Raw genomic sequence first — 27,978 nt, forward strand, 5'->3', positions numbered from 1 at the left:
TTTTTTAAAAAAAAAAAAAAAAAAAAAAAACATTATCTCGACAGAGCAATATATATACATACAGGTCTGTATTACTATGTGGCATGTGCAGGCCTGTATTATGTGCACAGAGGTACTACAAAACCACCAATAGTTACTACTAACCCTGCATGCCTTTGTGCTCTCTAGCCCCTCCTCTTCTTCATCCCTTAATTTAGACAACTTCAGTTCAGCTGTTCAGGTGACTCTTCTTCGTCTTCTTAACTCTTCATTTATATAAGTTTTCTTGTTCTTGTCGCTACATATCATCTCCACTCAATTTTAGAGGAATAGTTTTCCTAATCATTTTTTTTGTTGTTGTCACAATAATACAGTCATACAGATTTTCTAATTGATGTTTTTTTTCTTTTTCATTTCAAAATAAATGCAATATATAATATAGAAATCCGCTGCTACTTCTTATATTAAAAAAAAAACACTTATCTAATATGAGACAGGTTTTGTATCAACTATTTTGCATGCAGTTTGAAAGATTTTTATGTATCTCCAAAATTCTCATTATCTCAAAATCTCCCAAAATATATATCTAGTTAGCAAAATTTCGTCTCTTAATTGGTAGCTTGTCTTGTTGTAGACCTGTAGTTATATGAAAAATATAATGTATGATTTTTTAATATATAATACTTTCGGTATTCCTTATGGGTTTGACTTAATTCATTTGAACTAAACCACGGCGCTCTTACACTCTTCTTCTTGGGTTATCGCTGTGATAAACTCCGGTGCTTTAACTTAATGCTAGCTTTCACCATGACCACCCAAGTAATCTCTTGCTCCTAAAATAAGCAAGATTGTTGCAGGCGATCAAGTGAATATGGTCACCGCAACCGCATCTTCTGTCGTCACGACCAAGCCACTGACCAAAGAAGATCTAATTGCCTATTTTGCTTCTGGTTGCAAACCAAAGGAAATGTGGAGGTACGAGTATGATCATATATCATCTCCTCTCTTTGCTTTATCAAACTAAATTATTTACATCTCTTGGAATATTGGGTATTCAGAATAGGTACAGAACACGAGAAAATTGGTTTCGAGGTCAAGACCTTGCGCCCTATAAAATTTGAACAAATAACTGCACTGCTTAATGGTATAGCTGAGAGATATGATTGGGATAAGGTGATGGAGAATGAAAGAACCATTGGTCTGACACAGGTAACTACCCTCTTGATCTCTTCTTTTTAAAATACTAAATACTGATAAAAAAAATATGTTTTATTATTATTACATTTCAGGGAACGAAAAGCATATCACTAGAACCAGGAGGCCAACTAGAGCTAAGTGGAGCACCTCTAGAGACTTTGCACCAAACTTGTGATGAGCTCCATTCACATCTACACCAGGTGAAAAATGTTGCTGAAGAATTGGACATTGGTTTCTTAGGAATTGGCTATGAACCCAAATCTAGTCTCGAGGATGTAACTCTTGTGCCCAAGGTTCCTTCTTTCACAAGCATATAAGTTCTCATATTATTTAACGTAGCTTACAAGCAATTTTCTTTTAATTTAACGCGCCAAGTATTTTTTAATGAGCAGAAAAGGTTTGACTTTGTAAACGACCACTTAGCCAGAGCTAGCTTATCAGGACCTGACGTGTTTTTGAGAACGTGTACTGTTCAGGTCAATTTAGACTATAGCTCAGAAACCGATATGATCAGGAAGTTCCGGGCTAGTCTAGCTTTGCAACATGTGAGATGCTTGATTCTAGATCTTTTAATGCTAGTATTTTTTGGACTCAAACAAACATTTTTCTTACTTTTTTGGGTTATATTTCTAATCAAACAGGTCGTGACTGCCATGTTCGCAAATTCCCCTTTCAGTAATGGAAAACCAAATGGGTTTTTAAGCGTGAGGAGGTTGGTTTCTACGTTACTCGTTAGTATCTTAGTAAAAGCAAATTCTACTCAATGTGCCTCTCTCGCTCGCGTTCATTTTCTTAGCTATAAGTTTCTCATCTATTGACATGCTTTAATTTGACAGTCACACATATATAGATTCCGTTAAAAACCGCACAGGGATGCTACCTTTTGTTTTCGATGACTCATTCGGGTGAGTATAGAACTGTTTTTATCTAAAACTGTGATTGAACTTTTTCCTAAAACGTATGGTTAATCTTCATTGTGTTAATATATAGGTTTGAGCGGTATGTCGAATACGCACTTGATCTTCCAATGTTGTTCTTAATTCGAAACAAAATCTATCTCAACTGTGGAGGAATGACATTTCGGGTATAAGAAAAATCATATAGTTTAACCCTTTGACATGACATCTTCTTGAGTCTGGTTATGATCTGACCATACTTATTGAGTTTTTCCAGGATTTCTTGTCCGGGAAAATTTCTCATCTCTCTAATGAACAACCTACCATTGACGACTGGGAAACTCATATAGGAACAATATGGCCAGATGTTGATTACTTTCTCTCAACAACACAATTCAAATTCCTTGTTTCTTATTGCGTTCACAGTCATTTTTCTTATGATTATGTTTTTTAATAACATTAATAGGTCCGGTTAAAGAAATACTTGGAGATGAGAGGTGCTGATGGAGGTCCCCTGGGGATGTTATGTGCCCTACCAGCTTTTTGGGTAACGACATATTTACATTCTTTTTACAAATATATAAACATTTTCTTGTTTAGTGGGTTACTTTGGATTGTACTTGCATCTCAGGTGGGTTTGCTATACGATGAAGACTCTCTCCAAACTACTCTCAATATGATAGATGATTGGACTCCTGAAGAAATAGAGATGCTTAGGAGACAAGTAATTAAACTTAAAAGAGAGAGCAAAATACTCGATATATTTTGTCCAACTTAACGAAATATAATCGTTAAATTTGATACCAATTTTCATCGGCTTTCTCTAGGTTCCAATCACTGGCCTAAAGACAATGTTTAGAGATATGCCTTTGAAACATGTCGCAGAAGATATCCTAAAGCTAGCAAAGGTATATGATGTGTGCCTGGTTTCTCCTTATAATGTGTTATAATTACTTATTAAAGTTATTTTGTCATTGTTCAGGATGGTTTGGACCGTAGAGGGTACAATGAAACCGGTTTCTTGAACGCTGTAGCCGCGGTGGTTAGAACAGGTATTTTTTTTTTGTGTTTCTTGGTCAACTGAAATTAAGCTAATTTTCTTGAAAGAACAGTTAATACTTTGTCTTAATTAACTGAAAATAAGCTAATTATATTGTTAAAACAGGGGTTACGCCTGCAGAGAAGCTCTTGGAGTTGTACAATGGAGATTGGGGAAAAAACATAGATCATGTGTTCCGGGGACTGCAGTACTAGAAAATGAACTATGACCACAATAGCGATGAAAGGACGTTCAAAAGCTCAATTGGAGTCGATAGTTAATTAATTATTTAATAATATAAATAAACTCTCATGTCATTTGAAAAATAAACTTTTCGTTGGTGGGTGAGGCCGGGGAAATGGTAATTTCGGTGGAATAAAATATTGTTGTAATTCATGGAAAAATATTATTGTGAATCTTGTGATTGTTGGTAAAGAAACATTGTTGTACTTTAATCAATTTATTTAAAAGTTCCCTTAACCATATAGTTGATCAAGTTACTTACAAATTATGGTCCAAAACTTACACGAAGTTGACTATTGCTTACATAGCTGTCCCTCATGATCTCCGTATATATATATTGCAAGGAGAGCGTCTTCATCGTGGAACATGTCGTACATGAAAAACTGTTTGTCGTGGATCTTAAATTCTTAATGTTACAAAAAGATCTGGTCATATAAAAATTGTTCATTGAGGCTATTTATTGCTTTCTCCGTATTATGTCGTAGGATATTTTAGAGATTTTTTAATTTTTTAATTTTTTTTTCAACCTAATATTAATTAAATTAAAAAATAACTCCAAAATTGGTTGTCCAAACACGAGGATAAAAGTTTACAAATGAAGTTTCAGAAATTAAAGATCTTGAAGAACGGACAAGACAATTCACCCTTACATTGAGCTCTCGTGTGATCCGGGTCAGAGTGAAGGAAGGAAAAGATGATTTGAGCAAAAATAACTCTTTCAAGAGATTCGAAAAAGCAGGTCAATCATCAAGCGTCTGTACCATCGCCACTAATTCTGCACAGTATGTCTCAAAGGTCTGACAGTCAACTCCAACCGCCAACAAAGACTCCATACCCCATATCATAGTTTGTAACTCTGCGTGTAAGGATGTAAGACCGCGTCTATGACTCTGTGCGCCCAAAAGAAACGTTGAATCTTCACCATTACAACACCACCAACCCAGACCCTGAAGAAAGTCTGAACCTTTCCATAAACCATCAATCTGACACCGAAGAAAAGATCCCCTGTCCTCCAATATTGGCAGAGGATGCAGAGATTTTTTAATTTTATAATATAAGATATTTTTAATTTTCTAAGTAATTTTTAGATTAATTTAATATTTTTATTATTTATTTCATACGATTTTGTTTATTAATTAGTTAAACTTTTTAAAAATAAATATTTATTTTTATGTTTTTTTGGTTAAAATATCTATATTTGAAATGGTTGGACCGCCGGAGTATAATGTAAATGTTGCATGTAGTTAAAAATTATTATTAATAAGTTTATATCAAATATATGTAATCTAATATAATAGACGATATCAACAACAAAAAAAAAGCTATAAATATTTTTCTCTGTTTGAACTTTGAAATCCTAATCCAGATCCGCCAAAGCTATTAAATTTTATTTGATTCTAAAAAAAACATAAAATTTGTAACGTAGAGTTAAATATGATACATATAAAATATTGTGATCCTTGGTGTAAAAGGATATACGGGTCTAGCCGTCTAGGGTCAGAAACTCCTTGATAATTACAAATATATATATGTTACATTACATAGCTCAGTTGTCGGCCACATGACATTTGGAGCCAATTCCACCAATATTAGTAAAATATGTAGGAACTAGAAAGTCTAGTTTGGTCTTTTTTTTTTGATCAACTGGAATTATACTAAGAAGGTTGTTACTTTAAAAGAATTGGTTTGGTCCAGAAACCTTTAAAGTAACCCGAAATTTTTAAATTTTAGTGACACATCAACAGATCATCTCTCGAAAAATCTAAAGCAGCGATGCAAGTGTCGGTAAAATACTAAAATACGACATCGGACCAAACCAATTTGTATTATTATTAGTTTGATAACTATCTAATGTGTTGTTGTTGCTTGTTACTCCTATTACAACGTGGAGATAAATTTAATGTCAACGGGGGCCAATTAATAATAATGATGTCTTTATTTATTTTTTCCTTTTTTAGTAACCACGTGGTGTCTTAATTAACAATTTGTGGGCAAAATCGTCAGAAAGATTATCAACATTATTTGAACACAAGCATATACATATATATGTGCATAGAGGTACTTACAGAACCACCACCAAGCTTCATCCTCTTATTCAGCCCTAAATTTGACAATTTCAGGTGATTCTTTTCGTCTTCTTATATCTTCTGTCGCTACATCATTTCCATTTTTTTCTTTCTTTTACATCATCTCAACTTAATTTTGGAGGAATACTTTTCCTAACCATTTACGTTGTTGTCACAATAATACAGATTTTCTAAAGGATGTTTTTCTTTTTATTTTATTTTTGTGAAAGGATCTAGGATTTTTTCTTTTACATTTCAAAATATATGTTGGATATAGTAAAACTTCTATAAATTAATACTCGGTAAATTAATAATTTCTATAAATTAATAAATATTTCTGGTCTCAAGTTGAATCAATATAATTTTGAACACAATTCGATAATATAATAAAATAATAATTATTTTTAAAATATTTTATAAATGTATGGTCCCATTAATAATATAAATAACTAATTATATAAAATTATCAAAAGATATACACATTTTTTTATTAGAGTTATTTCTAATATTTTTATTATATCAAAATATATGATAAATTGTTATTTTATTTGTAATTGATTAAATAAAAATATTAGTTATAGCAATTAAATCTTATTATTATTTTTATTTTTATTTTTTGAAATTTTTACCAAATTAGGAAAGTCTATAGAAATAATCAAGAAATTAAAACCTCTATAAATTAATAGATTTTTATTAAGATTTTCATGGTCCCAAAATTATTAATTATAGAGGTTTTACTGTATATATATTTAATATTTAATTTAGAAATATATCCGTTGCTATTTTATCTCCAAAATTATCATGACATCATCTCAAAATTTCCAGATATACATTTCTTCGTCTCTTAATTGGTAACTTGTCTTGTTGTAGACTTGTAGTTATTATATTTGAAGTTATATAATATAGCTACTGTATGAATTATATATATTTTGTATTTCCTTTGGTTTGATTCTACTTCATTTGAATAAATTAAACAATTAATGGCTCTTACTCTTCTTATGTGATAAACTTGGGTACTTTAACTTATGGTAGCTTCTCAACAAGGGAAATATGGACACTGCAACTGCATCTTGTGTAGTGGCGACCAAGCCACTGACCAAAGAAGATCTGATTGCCTATTTTGCTTCTGGTTGCAAACCAAAGGAAATGTGGAGGTACGATTATGATGATCATCATCTCTTCTCTTGCTTTATCGAATTTAATTATTGTATCTTTTGGAATATTGGTTATTCAGAATAGGTACAGAACACGAGAAATTCGGTTTCGAGATTAAGACCTTGCGCCCTATAGAATTTGAACAAATAACTGCACTCCTTAATGGTATAGCTGAGAGATATGATTGGGATAAGGTGATGGAGAATGAAAGAATCATTGGTCTGAAACAGGTAACTACTTTCTTGATCTCTTCTTTTTAAAACACGAAAAACTGATAACAAATTTCATATGCTATTTTGTTTGGCATTGATTATTACATTTCAGGGAATAAAAAGCATATCACTAGAATATGGAGGCCAACTAGAGCTAAGTGGAGCACCTCTAGAGACTTTACACCAAATCTGTGATGAGCTCAATTCACATCTTCACCAGGTGAAAAATGTTGCTGAAGAAATGGAAATTGGTTTCTTAGGACTTGGCTATGAACCCAAATGTAGTCTCGAGGATATACCCGTTGTGCCCAAGGTTCCTTCCTTTACAAACATATATAAGTAGTTCTCATATTATTTAATGTACCGCACACTAGCAATTGTGTTTTTTTATTTAATGCGCAAGTATTTTTTTTTATTTTTATGAGCAGCAAAGGTTTTACTTTGTAGCAGACCACTTAGCCAGATCTAGCTTATCAGGACCTGACGTGTTTTTCAGAACGTGTACGGTTCAGGTCAATCTAGACTATAGCTCAGAAGCCGATATGATCAGGAAGTTTCGGGCTAGTCTAGCTTTGCAACCTGTGAGATGCTTGATGCTAGTGGCTTTTGGACTCATACAAATATTTTGCATTTTGCTTACTTTTTTTGGTTATATTTCTAATCAAACAGGTCGTGACTGCTATGTTCGCAAATTCCCCTTTTAGTAATGGAAAACCAAATGGGTTTTTAAGCGTGAGGAGGTTGGTTTCTACGTTACTCGTATGTATCTTAGTAAAATCAAATTCCACTTTCTGTGTCTCTCTCGCTCGTGTTCATTTTCTTAGATATAAGTTTCTCATCTATTGACATGCTTTGACAGTCACATATATATAGATTCCGATAAGAGCCGCACAGGGATGCTACCTTTTGTTTTCGATGACTCATTCGGGTGAGTATATATAGAATTGTTATTGTTCTTTCTAAAACTGTGATTGAACTTTCCCCTAAAACGTATGGTTAATCTTCATTGTGTTAATATATAGGTTTGAGCGGTATGTCGAATACGCACTCGATCTTCCAATGTTGTTCTTAATTCGAAACAAAATCTATCTCAACAGTGGAGGAATGACATTTCGGGTATACTACTATACACCTTCTTCCTACGAAAAAATCATAAAGTTATAACCCTTTGTGATCTTCTTGAGTGAGATTATTATCTGAACATACTTCTTGACTTTTTCTAGGAATTCTTGTCCGGGAAAAATTCTCATCTCTCTAATGAACAACCTACCATTGACGACTGGGAAACTCATATAGGAACAATATGGCCAGAGGTTGATTACTTTGTTTCAACAGCACCATTCAACTTCCTTGTTTCTTATTACGTCCAGAGTCATTTTTTATGATTATGTTTTGTAATAACACTAATAGGTCCGGTTAAAGAGATACTTGGAGATGAGAGGTGCTGATGGAGGTCCATTGGGGATGTTATATGCCCTACCAGCTTTTTGGGTAATTACATTATCTTTTAACAAATATATAAACATTCTTGTTTCGTGGGTTTAATTTGGATTGTATTTGAATCTCAGGTGGGTTTGCTATACGATGAAGATTCTCTCCAAACTACTCTCAATATGATAGATGATTGGACTCTTGAAGAATTAGAGATGCTTAGGACACAAGTAAACTTACAAGAGAGCAAATACTTTATTTTTTTGTCCAATTTAACGAAATTTTATCGTTTAATACCAATTCTCATCCGGTTTCTATAGGTTCCAATCACTGGCCTAAAGACAATGTTTAGAGATAAGCCTTTGAAACATGTCGCAGAAGATGTCCTAAAGCTAGCAAAGGTATATATATGTGTGTCTGGTTTCTCCTTATAATGTGTAATATATACCTTTTTTATTTGGGTTTTAATGTTAATTAGTGTAATATATACTTACTTTGTTATGAAGTTATTTTGTTGTTGTTAGGATGGTTTGGAGCGTAGAGGGTACAATGAAACGGGTTACTTGGACGCTGTCGCCGAGGTGGTTAGAACAGGTAAATTTTTTTGTTTCTCGGGCAACTGCAAATTTGCTAATTTTCTTGAAAGAACAGTTAATACTTTGTCTCAGTTTACTGAAAATAAGCTAATTTTTTTGTGAAAACCTACAGGGGTTACGCCTGCAGAGAAGCTCTTGGAATTGTACAATGGAGAATGGGGACAAAACATAGATCATGTGTTCCGGGGACTGCAGTACTAGAAAATGAACTATATATAACCAGAATTACGATGAAAGAACGTTCAAAAGCTCAACTGGAGTCGTTAACTGATTATATAAATAAATTCTCATGTCATTTGAAAAATAAAACTTTTCTTTGGTGTGTGTGTGTGTGAGGGGACAATGGTAATTTCGATGGAATAAAATATTATTGTAATTCACGGAATAAAAATATTGTTGTGATTCTTGTTAAATAAACATTGTTATGATTTAATTTAATTTATTTAGAAGTTTCTTAAATCAAATGGTTGATCAAGTGTATTAAAAGTTTTATGTCCGATTTGGGATTCGAATCCCAAATAATGCATTTTCTTACAAGTTATGATGTAAAACTTCTACGAAGTTAAGTTTTGCAGGCATAGTCCTCAGTTTATTGTTTCTATGTATTATATTACAAGGAGATCCGAATTTTCCACCGTGGAGCATATTGTATATGAATATCTGTTCATCGTGATTTTGAATGTTACGGAGCTATTTATTATAAATGTGTATGTTGCAGCTAGTTGAAAATCATTATGAATAGGATTATATCAAATTTATGTAATATAATGTAATCGTAGACGATATCAAAAAACATTGATTGATCCTCATATAGTTCTGCCAAAGCTATTACATTTAGTTGGCCTCTAATAAAAACATATAATTTGTAACGTAGAGTGGAATTAAATATGATACATTGTGGGGCATACGGCATTAGGAGCCCATATCACCAGTATTAGTAAATAGCTAAATTATGTAGAGAGCCTCCTTTCCTGGCTAGGTTCGTTTAGTCCGGATACATTCAGAACATACCATTAAATTTTTAATTTTGTAATGACTCAGCAACACATCATCTCTCGAAGGATCTAAAGCAGCGATGCATGTCGCGACATCGAAACAGGGCCATATATTTTTATTACTAGTATTATACTAATTATTTTGATAATTATTGTAATGCGTTGTTACTTGTTACTGTTTCCCCATTATCAATGCGGGCCTAAAAATAATGCGTTGTTGCTTGTTACTATTTCCTTAATTTCTATGTTTATAACAGGTGTCTTTATTTCTTGTTTTCTTTTTCCTTTTTTATTAACCACGTGGTGTCTATATTTATTTTTCCTTTTTATATTAATCATGTGGTGTTTTAACTAGATATTAATCTGCGAAAACTTGCATGCTAAATTTTTTTGATGAAAATTTGTAATAATTAATTTTATTATTTATTAATTTTTAAAATTTAAACTGTTAAATGGATATAAATTTTATTCGATTAGATTTTTAATAAAAAATCTAATCTGTGCTGGTAAAAAATGTTGATAAAATTTGTAGTTGTAGATTTTATTCGATTAGATTTTTAAAATCTGTTAATTTTTTAATAATATTTTTCTTTTCAAATAAATTAATTTAGATTCGAATATATTCTATTTACTTTTATAGATTTAATTTAATTTGATCTATTAATGATTTTTCTATTTATTAATAATTAATTAAGATTAGTTAATTAATTAAGTTTTTTTAATGGCAAATGAATGTAATTTTTTATAGATTATAAGATTAGTTTCATATTTGTACTTCCTAATTAATATAGTAGGATTAGAAAAGTTGATTACCAATTTGTGGGAAAAATCAATTTATATAGTAGGATTAGGAAAGTTGAACGCAGAGCATATATATGTAAGTGCACGTAGGTACTTACACTACCACCACTAAGCCTACGTCCTCTTATTCAGCCCTAAAGTAGACAAATTCAGGTGATTCTTTTTCCTCTTCTTAGCTCTTCATTTATGTTTTCTTGTTGTTTCGTTGTACATCATCTCCATTTTTCTTCTTTTTTCTTTTACATCATCTCCACTAGATATTGGATGAATAGTTTTCCTAACCATTCTTGTTGCCACAATTATACAGATTTTCTAACGGATGTTTTTCTTTTTACATTTTAAAATATATGTTGGATATATATATGCAACATAAAATTTAGAAATCGACTCGTTGCTATTTTATCCCCCATATTAATTCTCATGATATTATCTCAAAATATCTCGATATATATATATCGTTGTAGACTTGTAGTTACTTTATTTGAAGTTATACAGGACTAATGTATGATTATATAATAGTTTCTCTATTTCCCTTTGGTTTGACTCTAATTCATTTGAACTAAACTAAACCACCGCGCTCTCACTCTCTTCTCGTCTTCTCTGATAAACTCGAGTGCTTTAACTTATGTTAGCTTCGTATCAAGGGAAATATGGTCACCGCAACCGCAACTTCTGTAGTGGCCACGACCAAGCCATTGACCAAAGAAGATCTGATTGCCTATTTTGCTTCTGGTTGCAAACCAAAGGAAATGTGGAGGTACAAGCTAAGTATGATCATAATCTCCTCTCTTTGCTTTATCAAACTAAATTATTTACATCTCTTGGAATATTGGGTATTCAGAATAGGTACAGAACACGAGAAAATTGGTTTCGAGGTCAAGACCTTGCGCCCTATAAAATTTGAACAAATAACTGCACTGCTTAATGGTATTGCTGAGAGATATGATTGGGATAAGATGATGGAGGATGAAAGAATCATTGGTCTGAAACAGGTAACTACTCTTTTGATCTCTACTTTTTAAAATACTAATTACTGATAACAAATTTCATATGCTTTTTGCTTGGCATTGATTATTACATTTCACTATTTCAGGGAATGAAAAGCATAACACTAGAATATGGAGGCCAACTAGAGCTAAGTGGAGTACCTCTAGAGACTTTGCACCAAATCTGTGATGAGCTCAAGTCACATCTTCACCAGGTGAAAAATGTTGCTGAAGAAATGGAAATTGGTTTCTTAGGTATGGGCTATGAACCCAAATCTAGTCTCGAGGATGTCACCGTTGTGCACAAGGTTCCTTCCTTTACAAACATATATAAGTAGTTCTTATTGTCTAATGTAGCCTACACTAGCAATTGTGTTTTTTTTTTTAATGCGGAAAGTTTTTTTTTTTATGAGCAGAGAAGGAATGAAATTGTAGCAGGCCACTTAGCCAGATCTACCTCATCAGGACCTGACGTGTTTTTCAGAACTTGTTCTGTTCAGGTCAATCTGGACTATAGCTCAGAAACCGATATGATCAGAAAGTTTCGGGCTAGTCTAGCTTTGCAACCTGTGAGATGCATGCTTGATGTTACCTCTTTTAAAGCTAGTGGTTTTTGGACTCAAACAAACATTTTTCTTACTTTTTTTGGTTATCTTTCTAATCAAACAGATCGTGACTGCTATGTTCGCAAATTCCCCTTTTAGTGATGGGAAACCAAATGGGTTTCTAAGCGTGAGGAGGTTGGTTTCTACGTTACTCGTTAGTCTCTTAGTAAAAGAAAATTCCCCTCTCACAGTTCATTTTCCTAATATAAGTTTCTCATCTATTGACATGCTTTGACAATTGACAGTCACATATATTTAGGTTCCGATAAGAGGCGCACAGGGATGCTACCTTTTGTTTTCGATGACTCATTCGGGTGAGTATAGAATTGCTTTTTTTCTTTCTAAAACTGTGATTCAACTTTTTCCTAAAACGTATGGTTAATCTTCATTGTGTTAATATATAGGTTTGAGCGATATGTCGAATACGCACTTGATTGTCCAATGTTGTTCTTAATTCGAAACAACAACTATCTCAACTGTAGAGGAATGACATTTCGGGTCTACTTCTTCTTTATAAGAAAAAAATCATAAAGTTTTAAACCTTTGATATCTTCTTGAGTCTGGTTATGATCTGAACATACTTCTTGACTTTTTCCAGGATTTCTTGTCTGGGAAAATTTCTCATCTCTCTAATGAAAAACCTACCATTGACGACTGGGAAACTCATATAGGATCTATATGGCCGGAGGTTATTTACTTTGTTTCAAAACCACACCATTCAACTTCCTTGTTTCATATTACCTTCAGAATCATTTTTCTTATGATTATGTTTTTAATAAATAATAACACTAATAGGTCCGGTTAAAGAAATACTTGGAGATGAGAGGTGCTGATGGCGGTCCATTGGGGATGTTATGTGCCCTACCAGCTTTTTGGGTAATTACATTATCTTTTAACAAATGTATAAAAATTCTTGTTTCGTGGGTTTATATTGGATTGTATTTGAATCTCAGGTGGGTTTGCTATATGATGAAGACTCTCTCCAAACTACTCTCAATATGATAGATGATTGGACTCCTGAAGAATTAGAGATGCTTAGGACACAAGTAAAATTTGAAGAGAGAGCAAATACTTTACTTTTTGTCCAATTTAACGAAATATTATCGTTTGATACCAATTATCATCTGGTTTCCATAGGTTCCAATCACTGGCCTAAGGACAATTTTTAGAGATAAGCCTTTGAAACATGTTGCAGAAGATGTCCTAAAGCTAGCAAAGGTATATGTGTGTCTGGTTTCTCCTTATAATGTGTAATATATACTTACTGAGGTTATTTTGTTATTGTTCAGGATGGTTTGGAGCGTAGAGGGTACAATGAAACCGATTTCTTGAATGCTGTCGCCGAAGTGGTTAGAACAGGTAATTTTTTGTTTCTCGGCCGGTCAACTGAAAATTTGCTAATTTTCTTGACAGAACAGTTAATACTTTTTCTCACTTAACTGAAAATAAGCTAATCTTGTTAAAACAGGGGTTACGCCTGCCGAGAAGCTCTTGGAGTTGTACAATGGAGATTGGGGACAAAACGTAGATCATGTGTTCCGGGAACTGCGGTACTAGAAATGAACTGTGACCACAAGAACGTTCAAAAGCTCAATTGGAATCGATAATTAATTATATAATTATATAAATAAAGTCTCATGGCATTTGAAAAATAAAACTTTTTGTTGGTGTGCGAGGAGAAAAATAAATATTTGTATGGAATAAAAATATTGTTGTAATTCATGGAACAAGAATATTATTGTTGTAATTGTTGTTAAAAAAACATTGTTGTAATTTATGTTATTTTATTTGGAAGTTCTGATTAATGGTTGATCCAGTGTTTATTAAAATTTCTACTTCTAGTCTCGTGAATTATAACAGGTACTAGGTAACAATCCGCACTAATGTGCGGAATAAATCAATTTAAATAAAATTATTAGGAGTAAAATTATATTGAATTAATATATGTTTTTATCAAACGTAGTCTATAGTTAAAGTATTTTTTTAATTCAAATTTTCGTTTATTTCGTGTTAAAATACGTCTTACCCGTGAAATTTTTGAACGTGAAAAAATTTTAACGTAGTCGAAAAAATATTGATATAAGATTATTATTTATGGCAACATGTCTTTTGCTCAATTTATTGAAACATGACAAATGACTAAATAAAAAAAAAAGATATTTTTAAAATTTTGGAAATTTTCAGAAGTGTAATATGCATTTACATAAAATGTAAAGATATGAGTACTATTAAGTTCAAATTTGTATTTTAATTTGCTGTTTTTTTTGTTACATTCATTTCTTTTTTTTTAGTTTTTGGGAAAAAAAATTTGGTATATTATTGATGAATAACTATTTTTACTAATAAAATTAGATGTTACATTTTAAATTTTTTTTTTAAGTACACATTAACAAAATATAGTACAGGTGAAAAAAAGAAAAATTTAACAATAATTATTATTACTATTTTTTGGTTAAACATATAATGGCATGTATTGTAAATAGTATTACCAAATAGGGGTAAATTGCTAAAAAGTGCGTGGAGTTCTCCAGCGACGTCACCTCAACATTATTCTCAAAGTGCTTCCCTATTAATATACAGGGGATTTAATTCAACATTGAAAGTTTTGGAACATATATTTAGGTCTTCTTTTAACCACAAATAAATAAAAAGTAAACTCATATAGTTATTTTTTTCACTATCCTTCATATTAAGAATATTTATTCTCAATTGGTTTCTTTCAACATGTTAAGATATTACAGTTTTGGAATAGTTCTAAGCATTATCAAAGTTTATTACACGCACGGCCTCCGTAAAGAACAAAATGACCTACATGGTTCCAAAACGAGTCCTTTACGTCGAGCACTGGATAACAAAATTTGTTGTTTGAAAAAGTTTCTGTGTTCCCCACCCTTTTGTCGGTATTATAATTTTCATCCACAATCGTGATTAGGCGCATGTAGGCGTCCTCCTCGGGAGTCAACCGTAGATCACCATTTCCCATCGGAGGACTTGGAAGTGACGGGCTATAGACTTCACCACCCCATTCTATACCTGTACCATGACTTTCTTTGAATCTACTTGCTGGCCAGAACCCAATTTCTTCCCATGAGGGCCCCATCAGCAGCCACCAATTCCCGTTGGCTTTGTCCTGTACTCAACAAAACCAAAATTAAAATCAAATTCTTATTTTATAGATAAAAGAGCTTGTCATGGCTTCAGAGTTCAAACATATTAACATATTACTATCCGTACCCCCTAGTATGATCGAATTTATGACTTTAATAGTTGGGGAAAAAAATGAGCACGAAAAAAGTGACCTCTGTATGGCGATGTCATAATCTCTCTGATGGAGAAGTAGACCAGGAGCAAAATCTTGCCTGACTAGTATCATCCCGGATCCGTCCGGACAGAAGTTATTAAAACACGGATGTCCTCCCGCCTGTATTAAACCATATAACATGTGACTATTAATCATTGATTTATATATGGTATGGAAATATTTTAAAAAAAAAGATAGTCTACTCACATTTGTAAATACAAACAGCCGAATCAAAGCGTCTTTGTATAATTGTGGGTGTGACTAAAAATGAATAGACAATATGAATCATATATTTTGATAATAGAAAAGGATATAAAAAGCAGATCTAAATAAATCTACTTACGATCCGACCAACTTGAATGAATTCATTTCCGATTTGAAAGGTCATCCGACCAGAGCCGAATTGCATAGGTCCAGCCAGACAAGTGCCTCTATGCATATTCATAGATGCACCATTGTAAATCCTTGGTTTTCCTTTAGTCCGCACCACAGAAAAGTACTGAAAACAATGATTGAGAAAACTAACATTGTGATATGGCATAATTGTAATGTGCTCGGATAGTATCAATATCATAATTAAAATCCCCCATATATAGAAACCACTATTTTGCTATATTCAAATATATAAATGTATCACACTATATATAATATTAGAAATTCAACTACAATGTACTCATGTTTTTTCTTAGCAAAAAAAAAAATTACTTATGTTTTTAATGTCATCCGCCATATGTATGTATTACTATTCACGATATATAAATCAAAACATTTACTCTTGGCAATCAGGTATATACATTTCAACGTGTTTAAACCCCTAACCACTTAAATAATTGTTATCTATATATCTACTTAAAAGGGAGATTTTAGTCATATTTTAATTAATCATTATGTGCAAACATATTCATTTCTCGTTTCAACTATACCATCGGTCTTATTATTACGTACGATGTTCTATTATGTTTGGCATATCTTACTCATAACATAAAAACTTAAAGAAAGCACTTACGTGATGACCAAGCGTAGGTTGATAGGTACTTTCCCACGAACTTTGCGGATTATAATTCTCGTCATCAAATGATTTCATTCTTAAAAGATCGTCTTTGGTGACTCGATATGTGGGGACCGTGCCAATAGGGCAACCTACGCCATTTTCCCATAAGTGACCAAATGTTTTCTTACGAAGTACTGTCTCTCTTTTTTACTTTTGATCCTTTAGGGTGTGATATCATACGCATCTGCACATCAAAATCCAATATCAGTTAATAAATTACTTGAACCAATATTAGATTAGGACAAAACCCAACTGTTTTTAGTATATTACTCAAAAAGTTTCTTAATTTCATAACAGTAAAGCTTATTCAGAAAAATAAGTCATATCATTGCCATGCCAATTTCTTAATTACCATTGAGATCCTGGTTGAAATTCATATTATTAGAGAAACATACCTCATAGTGGAATGTGTGGTTCTTCATGGATGATTGGTCAAATCCTGGTTGTTTGTAAAAGTCCACGCATCCATACCGTTGACCAGAAATAGACTGGATTCATAAATAAGAAAATATATTATATATTTTGATAAGTGTTTCTCGCATGATTACATAACTTTAATTACGTTTGTATTATATAGAGCTAAGGATACTTAGGATAGTAATTCTAATGTTCATATATAATAAAACACCTACGATTATTGTTTTAATATGGTGAGAAGATAAACCTTTATAATTTTGACAGCAGGTTTGTTGATATGCTTTAGTTTTTGCTCTATGTCAAAATCTTCAAAACTTTTTATTTTCTCCGCTGCTTCTACAATGTCATGGCGATGACCTTGACTCATCAAAATACTACAACATAGAATATAGCACAAGAAAGTCATCCACATTACTGGAAGTGGACACCCCAGTTTCATTTTCATCAACCTGCTAAATAGAGAAATGAGATGGTTAGTTTTTTCTTATATATAGAGAGAGGAGCTAATTATTATGAAAGATTTGTTATAGAATTGGAGAAAGATTGAAGAAGTCATTTGAAATATAATCACATTCTCCCTATAAATGTAATATCTGGCTATACATGTAACTGCGTTTCCTCAACAGTCTTGTAGTTAATTTTGAAACGTACATGTCAAACGAAATCTCTCTATATTAAGTAATTTCCATCAATACATTAACGAGATTTAATGTCATCTTTAACGCAAACCTTCACAAGTCAAAGGAGGCATAATTAATTGTCAACCAAAATATCTTCTTAGGCTGAGTAATTTCCGTCAATACATTTGAGAGTTTTACTGTTACATTTGATGAAATTATTTAAACTCAACTCGGAATCATAATTAGGTGGTTGGTCTGACCGATACAACGGAACTTTCACGGATTGAATTTTATTTATATAGAAATTTTGAATAATTTTTTATATTTTATATTTTGATATGTTATACTAGTTTAAAATCATCTCATCATAAATTTTGAAATTCTAAATTATCATTCAAAATCATAATTCATTCTATCATATACAGTAAAACCTCTATAAATTAATAAGGTCGGGACCATAAAATTATATTAATTTATAGAGGTTTTAGTTTATCGATAAATTAATAATTATTAATTTATCGATTTATTAATTTATGAAGAGATTTTCTCATATTCATAATTTTGAAAATTTTCTATTACAACATAAAATACTTTTGTTATCATTTACATTTTTAAAGAAATTTTCTTAATTTATAACATTGGTTATCGTAATAGGATGAATGTCAATCGTTTACTAAATTATCTAGGTAAAAATGATAAATGTAAGAAGTTTTGAGATTATAAGAAATTGCTACTACTATCTTTTATGGTAATGATGAAGTCGAATAAGATATTGCGGTACATTTAGAACCGGTTACTAAATAAACAATTATCGCATCTAGACTCTCTACAATTTTTGGATGTGATTGAAAAGACAACAATAAAAAAGATTAAAGATGAGTTCCAACAAGAATACAAATTCAATAATAGGCAAACAACAATAGAGTCATATTTCACTAGATTTTTAGTTTATTTAATTATTAATTTATGATATTGATGAGATCATATTTAATTATTTTTAGTTTATTTAATTATTAATTTATGATATTGATGAGACCATATTTTTACATAGGATTTCTAAAAAAAATATTATCTTATTATTTTATCGAAATGTGTCATTTTTTATACCGGCCCAATTGGGGACCGAAAAAATTTATTAATTTATAAAGGTTCTATTGTAACTCACTACATTTAATCCATCATCTGCTATATGAAATTGGTCTTTTTTAACTCTCATAATTAAATTAATACCTAAAACAAAAACTACAATAATAAAATATATAACTTAATCTAATTATAAAAAAACTACAATAAAAAAATATATAACTTAATCTAATTATTAAAAAAAACTACAATAATAAAATATATAACTTAATCTAATTATATTATTACGAAGCTTTTGAGGTAAAAGATCAAAATGTGCAGTTGTGCACACAAAATAATTTCTTGCAATTTCTTGAAATTTGTTGCACGTCTTGCATCGCAAGTTTCTAAAGGTTGAAGGATTAGTTTTACAGATTATATGTGACTGGTCCACTCTACATTCTCCAAGTTCTAAACAAAAAGCACTGTTAGATGATGAAATGACGAAATATATCTATAACAATTATTGATAATGTCTGAGTTTTGCAATGTATGCTTGTTGGAGCCGTCATATGCGATGCAATGCTCTATCCTCTTGGATCTTATGGACGCTGGAGATACAAGGTATGTATATGCTTTTCCCTTAAACCCTAAAAAATGAATTGATGTACATCAACTCTCTAATTCTTTTACTAGCAAAAGAGGTGTCGTGGGATCAACAAAATCCTTAGTTATTTTAAGCCAACAGATCCAAACGGAAATAACGAAAATGGCAGGATTTGTATCTGGCTAGCAAGTGTTGATGGAAGGATATGGTTCTTTTTTCTTTGTGTGGTAATCAAGTGTTACAACATTGGGCTAAAATTACCCTTTACCCTCTATATGATTCTTCTAGGTTTGGTTTGGTGAGGCGGACGTTGTTGTTTGGAGCTTCAAAATCGTGAGGGAAGGATGGATTGGATCTTCAATTGGTTTCATTGAGACAGGGGTTTGGACTTCCAAACGACTTCAATATCCTTGAATGAGACAAATTATCTTTTAACCTAAACAGATTTCCAGATTCATGAGCCATAGCTCATGATTTCTATTCTGAATCGGATCAATGTCACGTTATACCTCTCCCCGGCCGATTATGGTATTGCAATCTACAGATTATACAACTTATAAAAGTTAGGAGTTGAATTATAGTACAACTCATGAACATTTGTAGTCGTTCACGAATTGTAAATCAATTACCTTACAGGTGGTATAAACACTTTCGGTTATCAAAACAATATGCGATATCACAAATTACTGTGTGCATATAAATAAAGTTCTTATATATGTTGTACGTCATATACATACCAACTAGCTAATAGCCTAATACCAATTACCAACACACACAAAGCTGAAACCAAATTCCCAAAAAAAATACCAACTATTTAATATTTGCCAGAAAAAAACATGAATTTTTTTCGGCGCCAGAAAAATACGGAGACTAATTTTTAGTTGATAAAAAATACATAAACTATTATTTTTTTCCCTTTTCTGTTACGACCGTTAACGGTATTATGACGGTGTTACTATTTTTGAAAAACATTCCAGAAAAAAACACAAACTATTTAATTTTGCCAAAATAATACATGAATTTTTTTTATTTGCCTGAAAAATACATAATTTTCTATTAACAATGTTAGAGATCATAACTCATAATTTTCTCTGCTCTCTTGAACTTCATACAAGTTTTCACTACTATTTAGGATAATTAAATCCAAGAACAAAAATATACAATTAGATTAATCGATTTCCAAATTTCTCAATTAGTATTGTTTTTGCATTAAAAAATGGTGAATGTGGTTAGGTTGCAGGAGTTGATGTCCCACAAAATGGCTATAATCTATGATCTCGATCAAGTTTGCCTACACCAGGCCATTTGATGATTTACACTAGCTATAAGCATCATAAAAGATACTAAACTAAGGAGATGAATATTTTATGAAAGGTATACAAAGGTGGAGATCTCATGAAATTTTAGAGTTTAAGTATTTATGAAGTTTCAAAATTTGTAAAGTCGGTATAAATCCAAAAACAACACTAATTGAGAAATTTGGAAATCGATTAATCTAGTTTTGTATTTTTGTTCTTGAATTTAGTTATCCTCTATAGTAGTGAAAACTTATATGAAATTCAAGAGAGCAGAAAAAATTATGAATTATGATTTTTAACATTGTTAATGGAAAAATAAGAAATGGAATATTACGTATTTTTTAGGCAAAGAAAAAAAAGTTCATGTATTTTTCTGGCAATAATAAATAGTTTGTGTTTTTTCTGGAATTTGTTTTAAAAATAGTAATACCGTCACAATGTCGTTAACGGTCGTAATGGAAACAAGGATAAATTGGAAAAAAAATAGTAGTTCGTGTATTTTTTATCAACTAAAAAATAGTTTGGGTATTCTTGCAAAGAAAAAAGTTCATCTTTTTTTTTGTAAATATGAAATAGTTGGCGTTTTTTTTTTTTGGAATTTTCCCGTTTTTTTTTAAACTCTTTGACAGCAAATATCTCTCTGTTCGCAGTTTACCTGTCTAATGCGATTTGGCAGTTATTATTTAAATATTTTTAAAATTTTTTAACAATTTGAAGTTTTCTTTTTAAAATTTTGCTCAAACTATGATATGTTCCCAAATTCTGATACTAAAGAAACATATTCAAGATTCGCAGAGATTGCTATATTAATTAGCTAAAGACAGAGATGGTTTCCACGGCGGAAGCAGATCCTGAAGAAGGGAGAGACGGTCATAACGGCGGCGGCCAGACGACGAGGAGACCTGACGTGCGATGGAAGTCGTGGGTGATTCCAATGGTGGTGATCGGGAACGTCGTCGTTTTTCATTGTGGTGATGTACTTCAACGATTGTCCTCTCAATAGCCATCGATGTCTGGGAAAAAAGTTGCTAGGACGATTCTCATTTGAGTCTTTCAAGTCAAATCCTCTTCTCGGTCCTTCTTCTTCTACGTGAGTCTTTCATTCTCTCTCTCTCTCTGAACATTGTAGCAAATTTTGATTTCGTTATAAAGTTTAAGTTTTTATGATCTGGGTTTGAGGTTTTAGCATTGTAGATTTCAGATTTTAGTCAAATCCCCAATTTTTAGCCAAAAAAAAAAGTATTGAATCTTGTTTGATTCTTGAAAATGCATTGGGTAGGTTTTGAGCTGACGAGCTCTGTTATGTATTCTGAGAAGGTTTAGTTCTTAAGGATGCATTGGGTTTGGTTTTGAACTGATCTGTGAATTTGGCAGGTTGGAGAAAATGGGAGCTTTGGCATGGGGCAAAATAGTTCAAAGGGGTCAAGTTTGGAGACTCTTAACATGTATGTGGTTGCACGCTGGTGTTATCCATTTGTTAGCAAATATGTGTTGTGTTGCCTTTATTGGAGTTCGTCTTGAACAACAGTTTGGTTTTGTTCGAGTTGGGACGATCTACCTAGTATCTGGCTTCTGCGGGAGCATATTATCTTGTCTGTTTGTTCAAAATGCTATATCTGTTGGTGCCTCAAGTGCTTTGTTTGGCCTCTTAGGAGCAATGTTATCTGAGTTGTTAATCAATTGGACTACTTATGACAACAAGGTATGCACTCACTGAATGATCTGATTTTAGCAACTCTGGATTCACAATTGTTTGGTTGGTTGATTCATTTTTTTCTCTCTCTTTTTTTGTAGGGTGTGACTCTGATAATGCTTTTGGTGATTGTTGGTGTTAACTTAGGATTAGGAACACTTCCTCCTGTCGATAATTTTGCTCACATTGGAGGTTTCTTAGGTGGTTTTCTTCTCGGCTTTCTCCTCTTGATTCATCCACAGTTTGAATGGGATGAGAACCGAGTTTCTCTTATCCCTGGTTCCATTGTTAAACCGAAGTACAACACTTGCCAACTCGTGCTTTGCGTAATTGCATCCATCGTCTTTGTCGCCGGGTAAGATTCACAACTTTCTTAATCCTTCATGATACCAACGACCATACTACTTAAGCTTCAGAACATTTGTTTTGTCTATAAAGATTTGGCCTTTGATTGTGCTACTAAACTGGCCAATGTGCAGGTTTGCTTCGGGGTTGGTGATACTATTCAGAGGAGATAACTTGAACAGATACTGTAAGTGGTGCCATAAACTGAGCTACTCCTCTAAATCCCAGTGGACATGACATTTTTCTAAGAGTTAGATTTTTTTTTTTTTTACACCAGTTCTGTCAAATTGCTACAATCTAGGCAAATGATAGTGCTTTCTAGAGATGCCAACATTTTGATTAAGCAAGTTGTATTTGCAATTTAGATTAAAATCCACTTAACTCCAAACTTACAGACCAAGAAAATTAGCAGTAAAGCTCAATCCACTGATCTACAACAAAACCAGGTTAACCAGTCCAGCAACGTTTCTCAATACCTATATCCAATTGGCATTCCAAGACGGTCCAACCGACCTGAACCGGGATAAGCCTTGTTCATAAAACTAGTGTGCAGAACAGAACCTTTCTGAGGACCTGACTTCATATCACCACAGAATGGACCTGACTTCGTATCACCACAGTATGGCACATCCACAAATCCAAACCGTTTAGACGAAGACCGCTCGTAATATAACTGTGGTCGAGACTTTGGGGCACTTACGGACCTGGCCTTAGCCCTAGAGGACTCTGTACAAGCCATGTAGCTTGGATGGTCCCCGTAACAGCAGCTTTTTGTGCAATCGCTCGGTGCTATAGAACTTGCAGTGAAAGTACTGCGTTTGCTTCTAGAAGTCGCTGAGTATATCTGAGGACTGTTCTCTGCAGTGCAAAACTGGCTTGTGATCTCTTCATGCGACGAGGACGGACTAAAAGGCGTGACAAAAACTGGTTCAGAACGGCCTGCATTGTCTAGGACAAGGTGGGATGAGTAGAACATGTCTGGTCTGCTGCGTCTTGTGTAAGAACTGATGTGTTTCCTGTCGATTTGAAGGATCTTTTCTTCTTCATCCATGGCTGAGAATGTTTCTCTATGAGCAGCATAAAGTCTGTTGTTGTCGCTAGCCTTAGAACCAATCCTCTGAAAATTTTAATCCAAGCTCTTAGTTTAATTGGTTGTAGGAGTCACAAACTAATTAGAATAATGAAATGTGAAATGGATAAGCCTAACATAAATTCAATAATGTGAGAAACATATAAGTTTGGACCATAAGCAAAATCTAATACCTTAAAAAGATGAGAATGAGAAAGCTTGGAGCTGCGGGAAGAGATTGAATGCTCGAGTTTTTCCGGCGTTGGTGGACCCTTGAGGATAAATGAAGTTGTTAAAAAGGAACCTTATACTAAAAGACATATTTTAGGTTAAAAAGAAACAATGTTAAGGGATTTAATTAACCAGGCTTACGGGGTTCTGGAAGTGAGAAGATTTGGTATTGTTGGATTGAGAAGAAGAAGATTCAGGAGTGACAATAATCCGACTGGCACGGACACGAGACTGAGCCCGAACCAAAGCGTGCATCCTGCGCAGATGGACTGACATTCTCTTCCGTTCGATATGGCCTCTAACTATTGCTTGAAGCCTAACCAAACCCTTGAGTGCCCTTAACGCTCTCCTTGCCTACGATTAAATTATACAAAAAATCACAAATTGCTTTTAAATTGGAGAGAAAGCCAATAATCACCAGAGAATATTCCAAGTGTCAGTTCTTTAAATAAATTTGAGTCCTTGAGATCAAGCCTCCCATTATGGACAGGACAGGACCACAAAACCATATTGAATTTTTCAAAAGCATTACTTTTGAGTTTTGATAGAGGTTGGCGCCAAACGTAAGTGGAATAAGAAAAAAAAACAAGTTGACCTTTCCAAAACGAATTGAACTTTTGAAATTCAACAAAAATTAAATAGAGGGATATAAATAAATAAATACCATAAAACCAATTATTTACATGTATAGTCACTCTCTACGAGAAGAAAGATGAATCGACTATTAATGAACAATGCGACTTTTATGTCGATGAGTACACATTCGGGGTGTGAATTGTCTTACACACTACTATACACTAATAAAAAATAAAATAAAAAGGATTCGCCATAAACTATAAAGTACAGAGTGCAATAGGCATGCATGCATCACAACATTAATAGACATATATATTAACTACATAGAGGCTATAAAATATAGAGAATGAACTGAAATATAGACTAGTTATAGCAGCCAGCAGCATTCACCATGTTGTTACAGTGGTCCAGTCCAGTTAAAGACAATTCAATAATAACCAATAGGAAAAAAAACTCCTAATAATTTGTATTGCTTGATTGAACAGAAAAACCTCTTAATTTTGTAATAATTCGTTACATGGTTCGAACCGGAATCAATTTTAGAGTCGGTTGAACAGAAAAACAATCAATCCATTAACCGGTTAATATAAAATTAAGAAGAAAAAGCAAATACTACTAGTACAATTTTGTTTTTTGGGTATCCGCAAAGCAAATTACTTTATAGTTTTATACAAAGAATATTCAAGTGGCCTCTATAGAAGAAGGTTAATGTGTCTAATCACTCGTCTAGGGAAGTGGAAGCAGCAGAAGGTTTACGACATCGAAAAATGTTATCTGGACGATAATCCCCGTGAATTTTTTTTGTATTAACAAATCTATAACCATTTTTATTAACTTTTATGAAATTATGTAACAGATAAATTTATTAAGCTTCCGTCAAAGAAAAATTTAGCTTCGTAGTATAAAGTTTTATTTCTATGAAATTATAGATTTAGCTTCGTAACATACTTTTAAGAAACGAGTCAAATAAGTATTGTATTAGCATAGCAATTAAAGAAATGAAAAAGAAAATTACCAAATATCCACGAAACGTTGCTTGTATCTTAATAACAGCAAGATCTTCACGACCGTCGCGGCCGTAACCGTTAAACTTACTAACATGCGCCGCCGCGTCGTCGTATCCGTCGCTAAAACGCGTCTTAACAGGACTTCTCGTCGACCTCCCGCTCGTGCTCGTGAGCCTGACGACCGCGGCAGCAGCATTAGCGGCGGCGACGGCAGCCTCAGCAACAGCAGCAGTCGCGGCGGCCACCGCAATCGCGTGCTTGTCAGAATCTTCATCTCCCTCGTCCTCCCACGTCGGCTTCTGTTTCCTCCGTCGTCTCGGAGACGATTGGTGGTGAGACGGCGGTGGAGGCGTCGAGTTCGGTAGCGGAGGATGCGGAAGAGGAGGAGAAAAGTGATTCGGCGGTGCGGTTTCTTTCTCGCGTTTGGATTTGACGAAGCTCCATCGGCGTTTAGGATTGGAGGAAGTTGACCGAGAAGGTGTTTCGAAAGATGGATCCGGATAATAACCCGGGTCGGGTTTCTTAAGTCCGAATAAATTCTTAAACCACCGTGAAGCTTTTCCCATTACTATTAGTCACTTGACGAATGAAACGACAACGTTTCTTCTCGCCGGAGTTATTTGGAGAGAGAGAGCAAGATAGAGAGAGAGACAAACAAAAGAGAGCTTTGTAATAAAAGAGTTAAGTAGCCTCGTAGCAATAGAACACAGTGTTCTGGTTAGTAACCAAACGCCTCACTCGCGCGTGTGAGTCACTCACTTTCTATTTTCTTTTCCCGGGAAATTTCGTTAATCTCCATATCCATTAGTAATGTAGTATTATTTATTTTATTCCAGTCCAGAGTTGCGTCTAGTAATTTCCATGCATTACATAGTATTAAAGCATGTCCATTGGAGTTTTTTCATAAAAATTTGTCGCTTAAAAAGATATAATAAAATACATTAGAATATCGAGAGTTTCTCATAAAAGGTGAAAACGATTCTCAAATGAGAATCTTTAAAAACTTTCTTCTTTGTTTAAAGAAACTTTTATAATAGTACAAAATTATTATTTTATATTTTATTAATTTTTTTGTTAATGAAAAACTTAGCGAGAGACTAACTACTGCACATTATCTTAATAGCACCATCTTATAAAAATATTCTTACATATCATAATGGGTTTTTGAGATAAATCCGCTAATCCAAGTAGGGCCGTGGTTTTTAGTGAAGAAATTGGAAAAATCCACAAATCATAATAACTTATAAAAAAAAATTAGGAGTCAATAAAAAAACTTGTAAATTTGGGGACATTTTGATATTTAGAAAACCTAGTAGCGTTATGATATCTTTTTAAAACTAGAAAGTTATCAAAAACTTGATACGTATGTTTCGCCTACTTACATCTTTTGTATATTTCTACTTTGTCGGTAAATCTACTTAATACTATTCATAAAAACTCTTGTTAATCATTTTCTACTTTGTAGTTTGTAGTTTTATGTGCCATCTTATAGTAACACTTTGTAGTTTTGTTAAATTTGAGACAAACATTCAAATCAGTAACTGTTTAGGAAGGCTTATTTGGACCTTTACAAAGTAATCTTTAATTTGTAGATTTATTTCCTGTGGTTTAGCTAATTCTTTTTAGAATCGCCTAAAGTCTTTGTCGTCGTAAGCACCGCACTGGAACCAAATCTAGAAAAAAAGTAACATTTATTTAAGAAGAAATTGTCATTACTATAGTTATTTTGGTCATGTGAATCTGAAGAAATAATATGACGGAGTCCTAAAGAACAGAGAGATGACAAAAAGTGTCAATACTTTTTTGTTAGAGATGCATGGGAAGAGGACCACAACTATACTACGGACCCCATTACGGTTGGCGTCACTTTGATATGGGTCCTTCTCCTTCGGCCGTAAAATCCAATGGCCTATCGTTATAATAATATCTCCTTCCATGATCACGTTTTCGAGGTCCCTAACTCCTTTTTTCGTCTCGTTACGGAATAGCGCCGTCCGGTGTTACGTCGTTTTGCTCCATGGGAAAAATCGAATTTGGTATACAATTCTTATACAGTATTTGTGTTTTTTCTTTGTTAGTTTCCTTCTCTTGTCTTTCAAATCATTAATGTGCATTTGGACTGTATAGCGAATTTTCTATGAATAGTTGTTTTCGTTTCGATGCGATTAATAATATTGTTGTACGAATGAAAATTACGTAATTCACAAAACTACATAAGCACTCATACGTATAAGTTATATATATATATATATTGGAGAAAATATAATATTAAGATGTTTAGTCAAACAATCAAAAAAGTTTCCTAAGAGTATGTTCTTAATTAATCTAATTTTTATTCGACGGAGAGAAAGAGAAAACTCATTATCCACCAAGTCGCTACTAAAACCAAAAGAATGAAAGATAGTGTGTTTTCTTTAGAACAAAAGATAGTTAGTGGGAGTAATATTAAATATCTAAAATGGTAATTATATTGCAAATCATCTTGGACTTGTACTTATTG

General features: G+C 32.9%; 4 protein-coding genes and 2 pseudogenes across 8 annotated transcripts in view; 4 read left to right on the forward strand and 2 right to left on the reverse strand.

Moving 5' to 3' along the window:
* The window catches only part of LOC104722718 (glutamate--cysteine ligase, chloroplastic), a 14,792-nt gene extending 5,618 nt beyond the window's left edge, over positions 1 to 9,174 (forward strand). Inside the window, exons 1-14 of one of the 2 annotated variants that reach the window (XM_019232753.1) lie at positions 5,429 to 5,474; positions 6,453 to 6,574; positions 6,655 to 6,805; positions 6,900 to 7,100; positions 7,216 to 7,368; positions 7,457 to 7,527; positions 7,647 to 7,715; positions 7,810 to 7,903; positions 8,011 to 8,100; positions 8,198 to 8,278; positions 8,356 to 8,448; positions 8,539 to 8,619; positions 8,743 to 8,812; positions 8,927 to 9,174. In XM_019232753.1, coding sequence (XP_019088298.1) covers positions 6,471 to 6,574; positions 6,655 to 6,805; positions 6,900 to 7,100; positions 7,216 to 7,368; positions 7,457 to 7,527; positions 7,647 to 7,715; positions 7,810 to 7,903; positions 8,011 to 8,100; positions 8,198 to 8,278; positions 8,356 to 8,448; positions 8,539 to 8,619; positions 8,743 to 8,812; positions 8,927 to 9,015 — 1,347 coding nt within the window. In that variant the 5' untranslated portion in view covers positions 5,429 to 5,474; positions 6,453 to 6,470 and the 3' untranslated portion in view covers positions 9,016 to 9,174. Of the gene's footprint in view, positions 1 to 5,428; positions 5,475 to 6,452; positions 6,575 to 6,654; positions 6,806 to 6,899; positions 7,101 to 7,215; positions 7,369 to 7,456; positions 7,528 to 7,646; positions 7,716 to 7,809; positions 7,904 to 8,010; positions 8,101 to 8,197; positions 8,279 to 8,355; positions 8,449 to 8,538; positions 8,620 to 8,742; positions 8,813 to 8,926 lie in introns of those variants that run through there. The other variant, XM_019232752.1, reaches the window with a different exon arrangement.
* On the forward strand, positions 69 to 3,574 carry LOC104722720 (glutamate--cysteine ligase, chloroplastic-like). 3 transcript variants are annotated; one of them, XM_010440930.2, is made up of 14 exons: positions 69 to 220; positions 779 to 954; positions 1,038 to 1,188; positions 1,269 to 1,469; positions 1,569 to 1,721; positions 1,818 to 1,888; positions 2,013 to 2,081; positions 2,167 to 2,260; positions 2,350 to 2,439; positions 2,539 to 2,619; positions 2,704 to 2,796; positions 2,900 to 2,980; positions 3,055 to 3,124; positions 3,238 to 3,574. In XM_010440930.2, exons 2-14 carry the CDS (start codon positions 851 to 853, stop codon positions 3,324 to 3,326), a joined length of 1,347 nt encoding a protein of 448 aa, XP_010439232.1. In that variant the 5' UTR covers positions 69 to 220; positions 779 to 850; the 3' UTR covers positions 3,327 to 3,574. The 3 variants fall into 3 exon arrangements, with proteins under 3 accessions (XP_010439232.1, XP_010439233.1, XP_010439231.1); XM_010440931.2 differs by having other exon boundaries at positions 827 to 954; XM_010440929.2 differs by having other exon boundaries at positions 837 to 954.
* On the forward strand, positions 10,698 to 14,013 carry LOC104722719 (glutamate--cysteine ligase, chloroplastic-like). Of its 2 annotated transcripts, none has more exons than XM_010440927.1 (14): positions 10,698 to 10,763; positions 11,243 to 11,367; positions 11,452 to 11,602; positions 11,704 to 11,904; positions 12,013 to 12,165; positions 12,266 to 12,336; positions 12,447 to 12,515; positions 12,606 to 12,699; positions 12,800 to 12,889; positions 12,997 to 13,077; positions 13,155 to 13,247; positions 13,339 to 13,419; positions 13,491 to 13,560; positions 13,670 to 14,013. In XM_010440927.1, exons 2-14 carry the CDS (start codon positions 11,261 to 11,263, stop codon positions 13,756 to 13,758), a joined length of 1,350 nt encoding a protein of 449 aa, XP_010439229.1. In that variant the 5' UTR covers positions 10,698 to 10,763; positions 11,243 to 11,260; the 3' UTR covers positions 13,759 to 14,013. The 2 variants fall into 2 exon arrangements, with proteins under 2 accessions (XP_010439229.1, XP_010439230.1); XM_010440928.1 differs by having other exon boundaries at positions 10,710 to 10,763; positions 11,255 to 11,367.
* Positions 14,966 to 17,415, reverse strand: LOC104727819 (annotated as a pseudogene).
* Positions 21,316 to 22,864, forward strand: LOC104722722 (annotated as a pseudogene).
* LOC104722723 lies at positions 22,929 to 26,129 on the reverse strand. The gene is made up of 4 exons (XM_010440935.2): positions 25,487 to 26,129; positions 24,037 to 24,249; positions 23,859 to 23,936; positions 22,929 to 23,712 (listed from the first exon to the last, which is right to left on the reverse strand). Exons 1-4 carry the CDS (start codon positions 26,042 to 26,044, stop codon positions 23,065 to 23,067), a joined length of 1,497 nt encoding a protein of 498 aa, XP_010439237.1. The 5' UTR covers positions 26,045 to 26,129; the 3' UTR covers positions 22,929 to 23,064.

Source organism: Camelina sativa, chromosome 11 (genome assembly GCF_000633955.1).
Source record: "Camelina sativa cultivar DH55 chromosome 11, Cs, whole genome shotgun sequence".
Classification (NCBI taxonomy): Eukaryota; Viridiplantae; Streptophyta; class Magnoliopsida; order Brassicales; family Brassicaceae; genus Camelina; species Camelina sativa.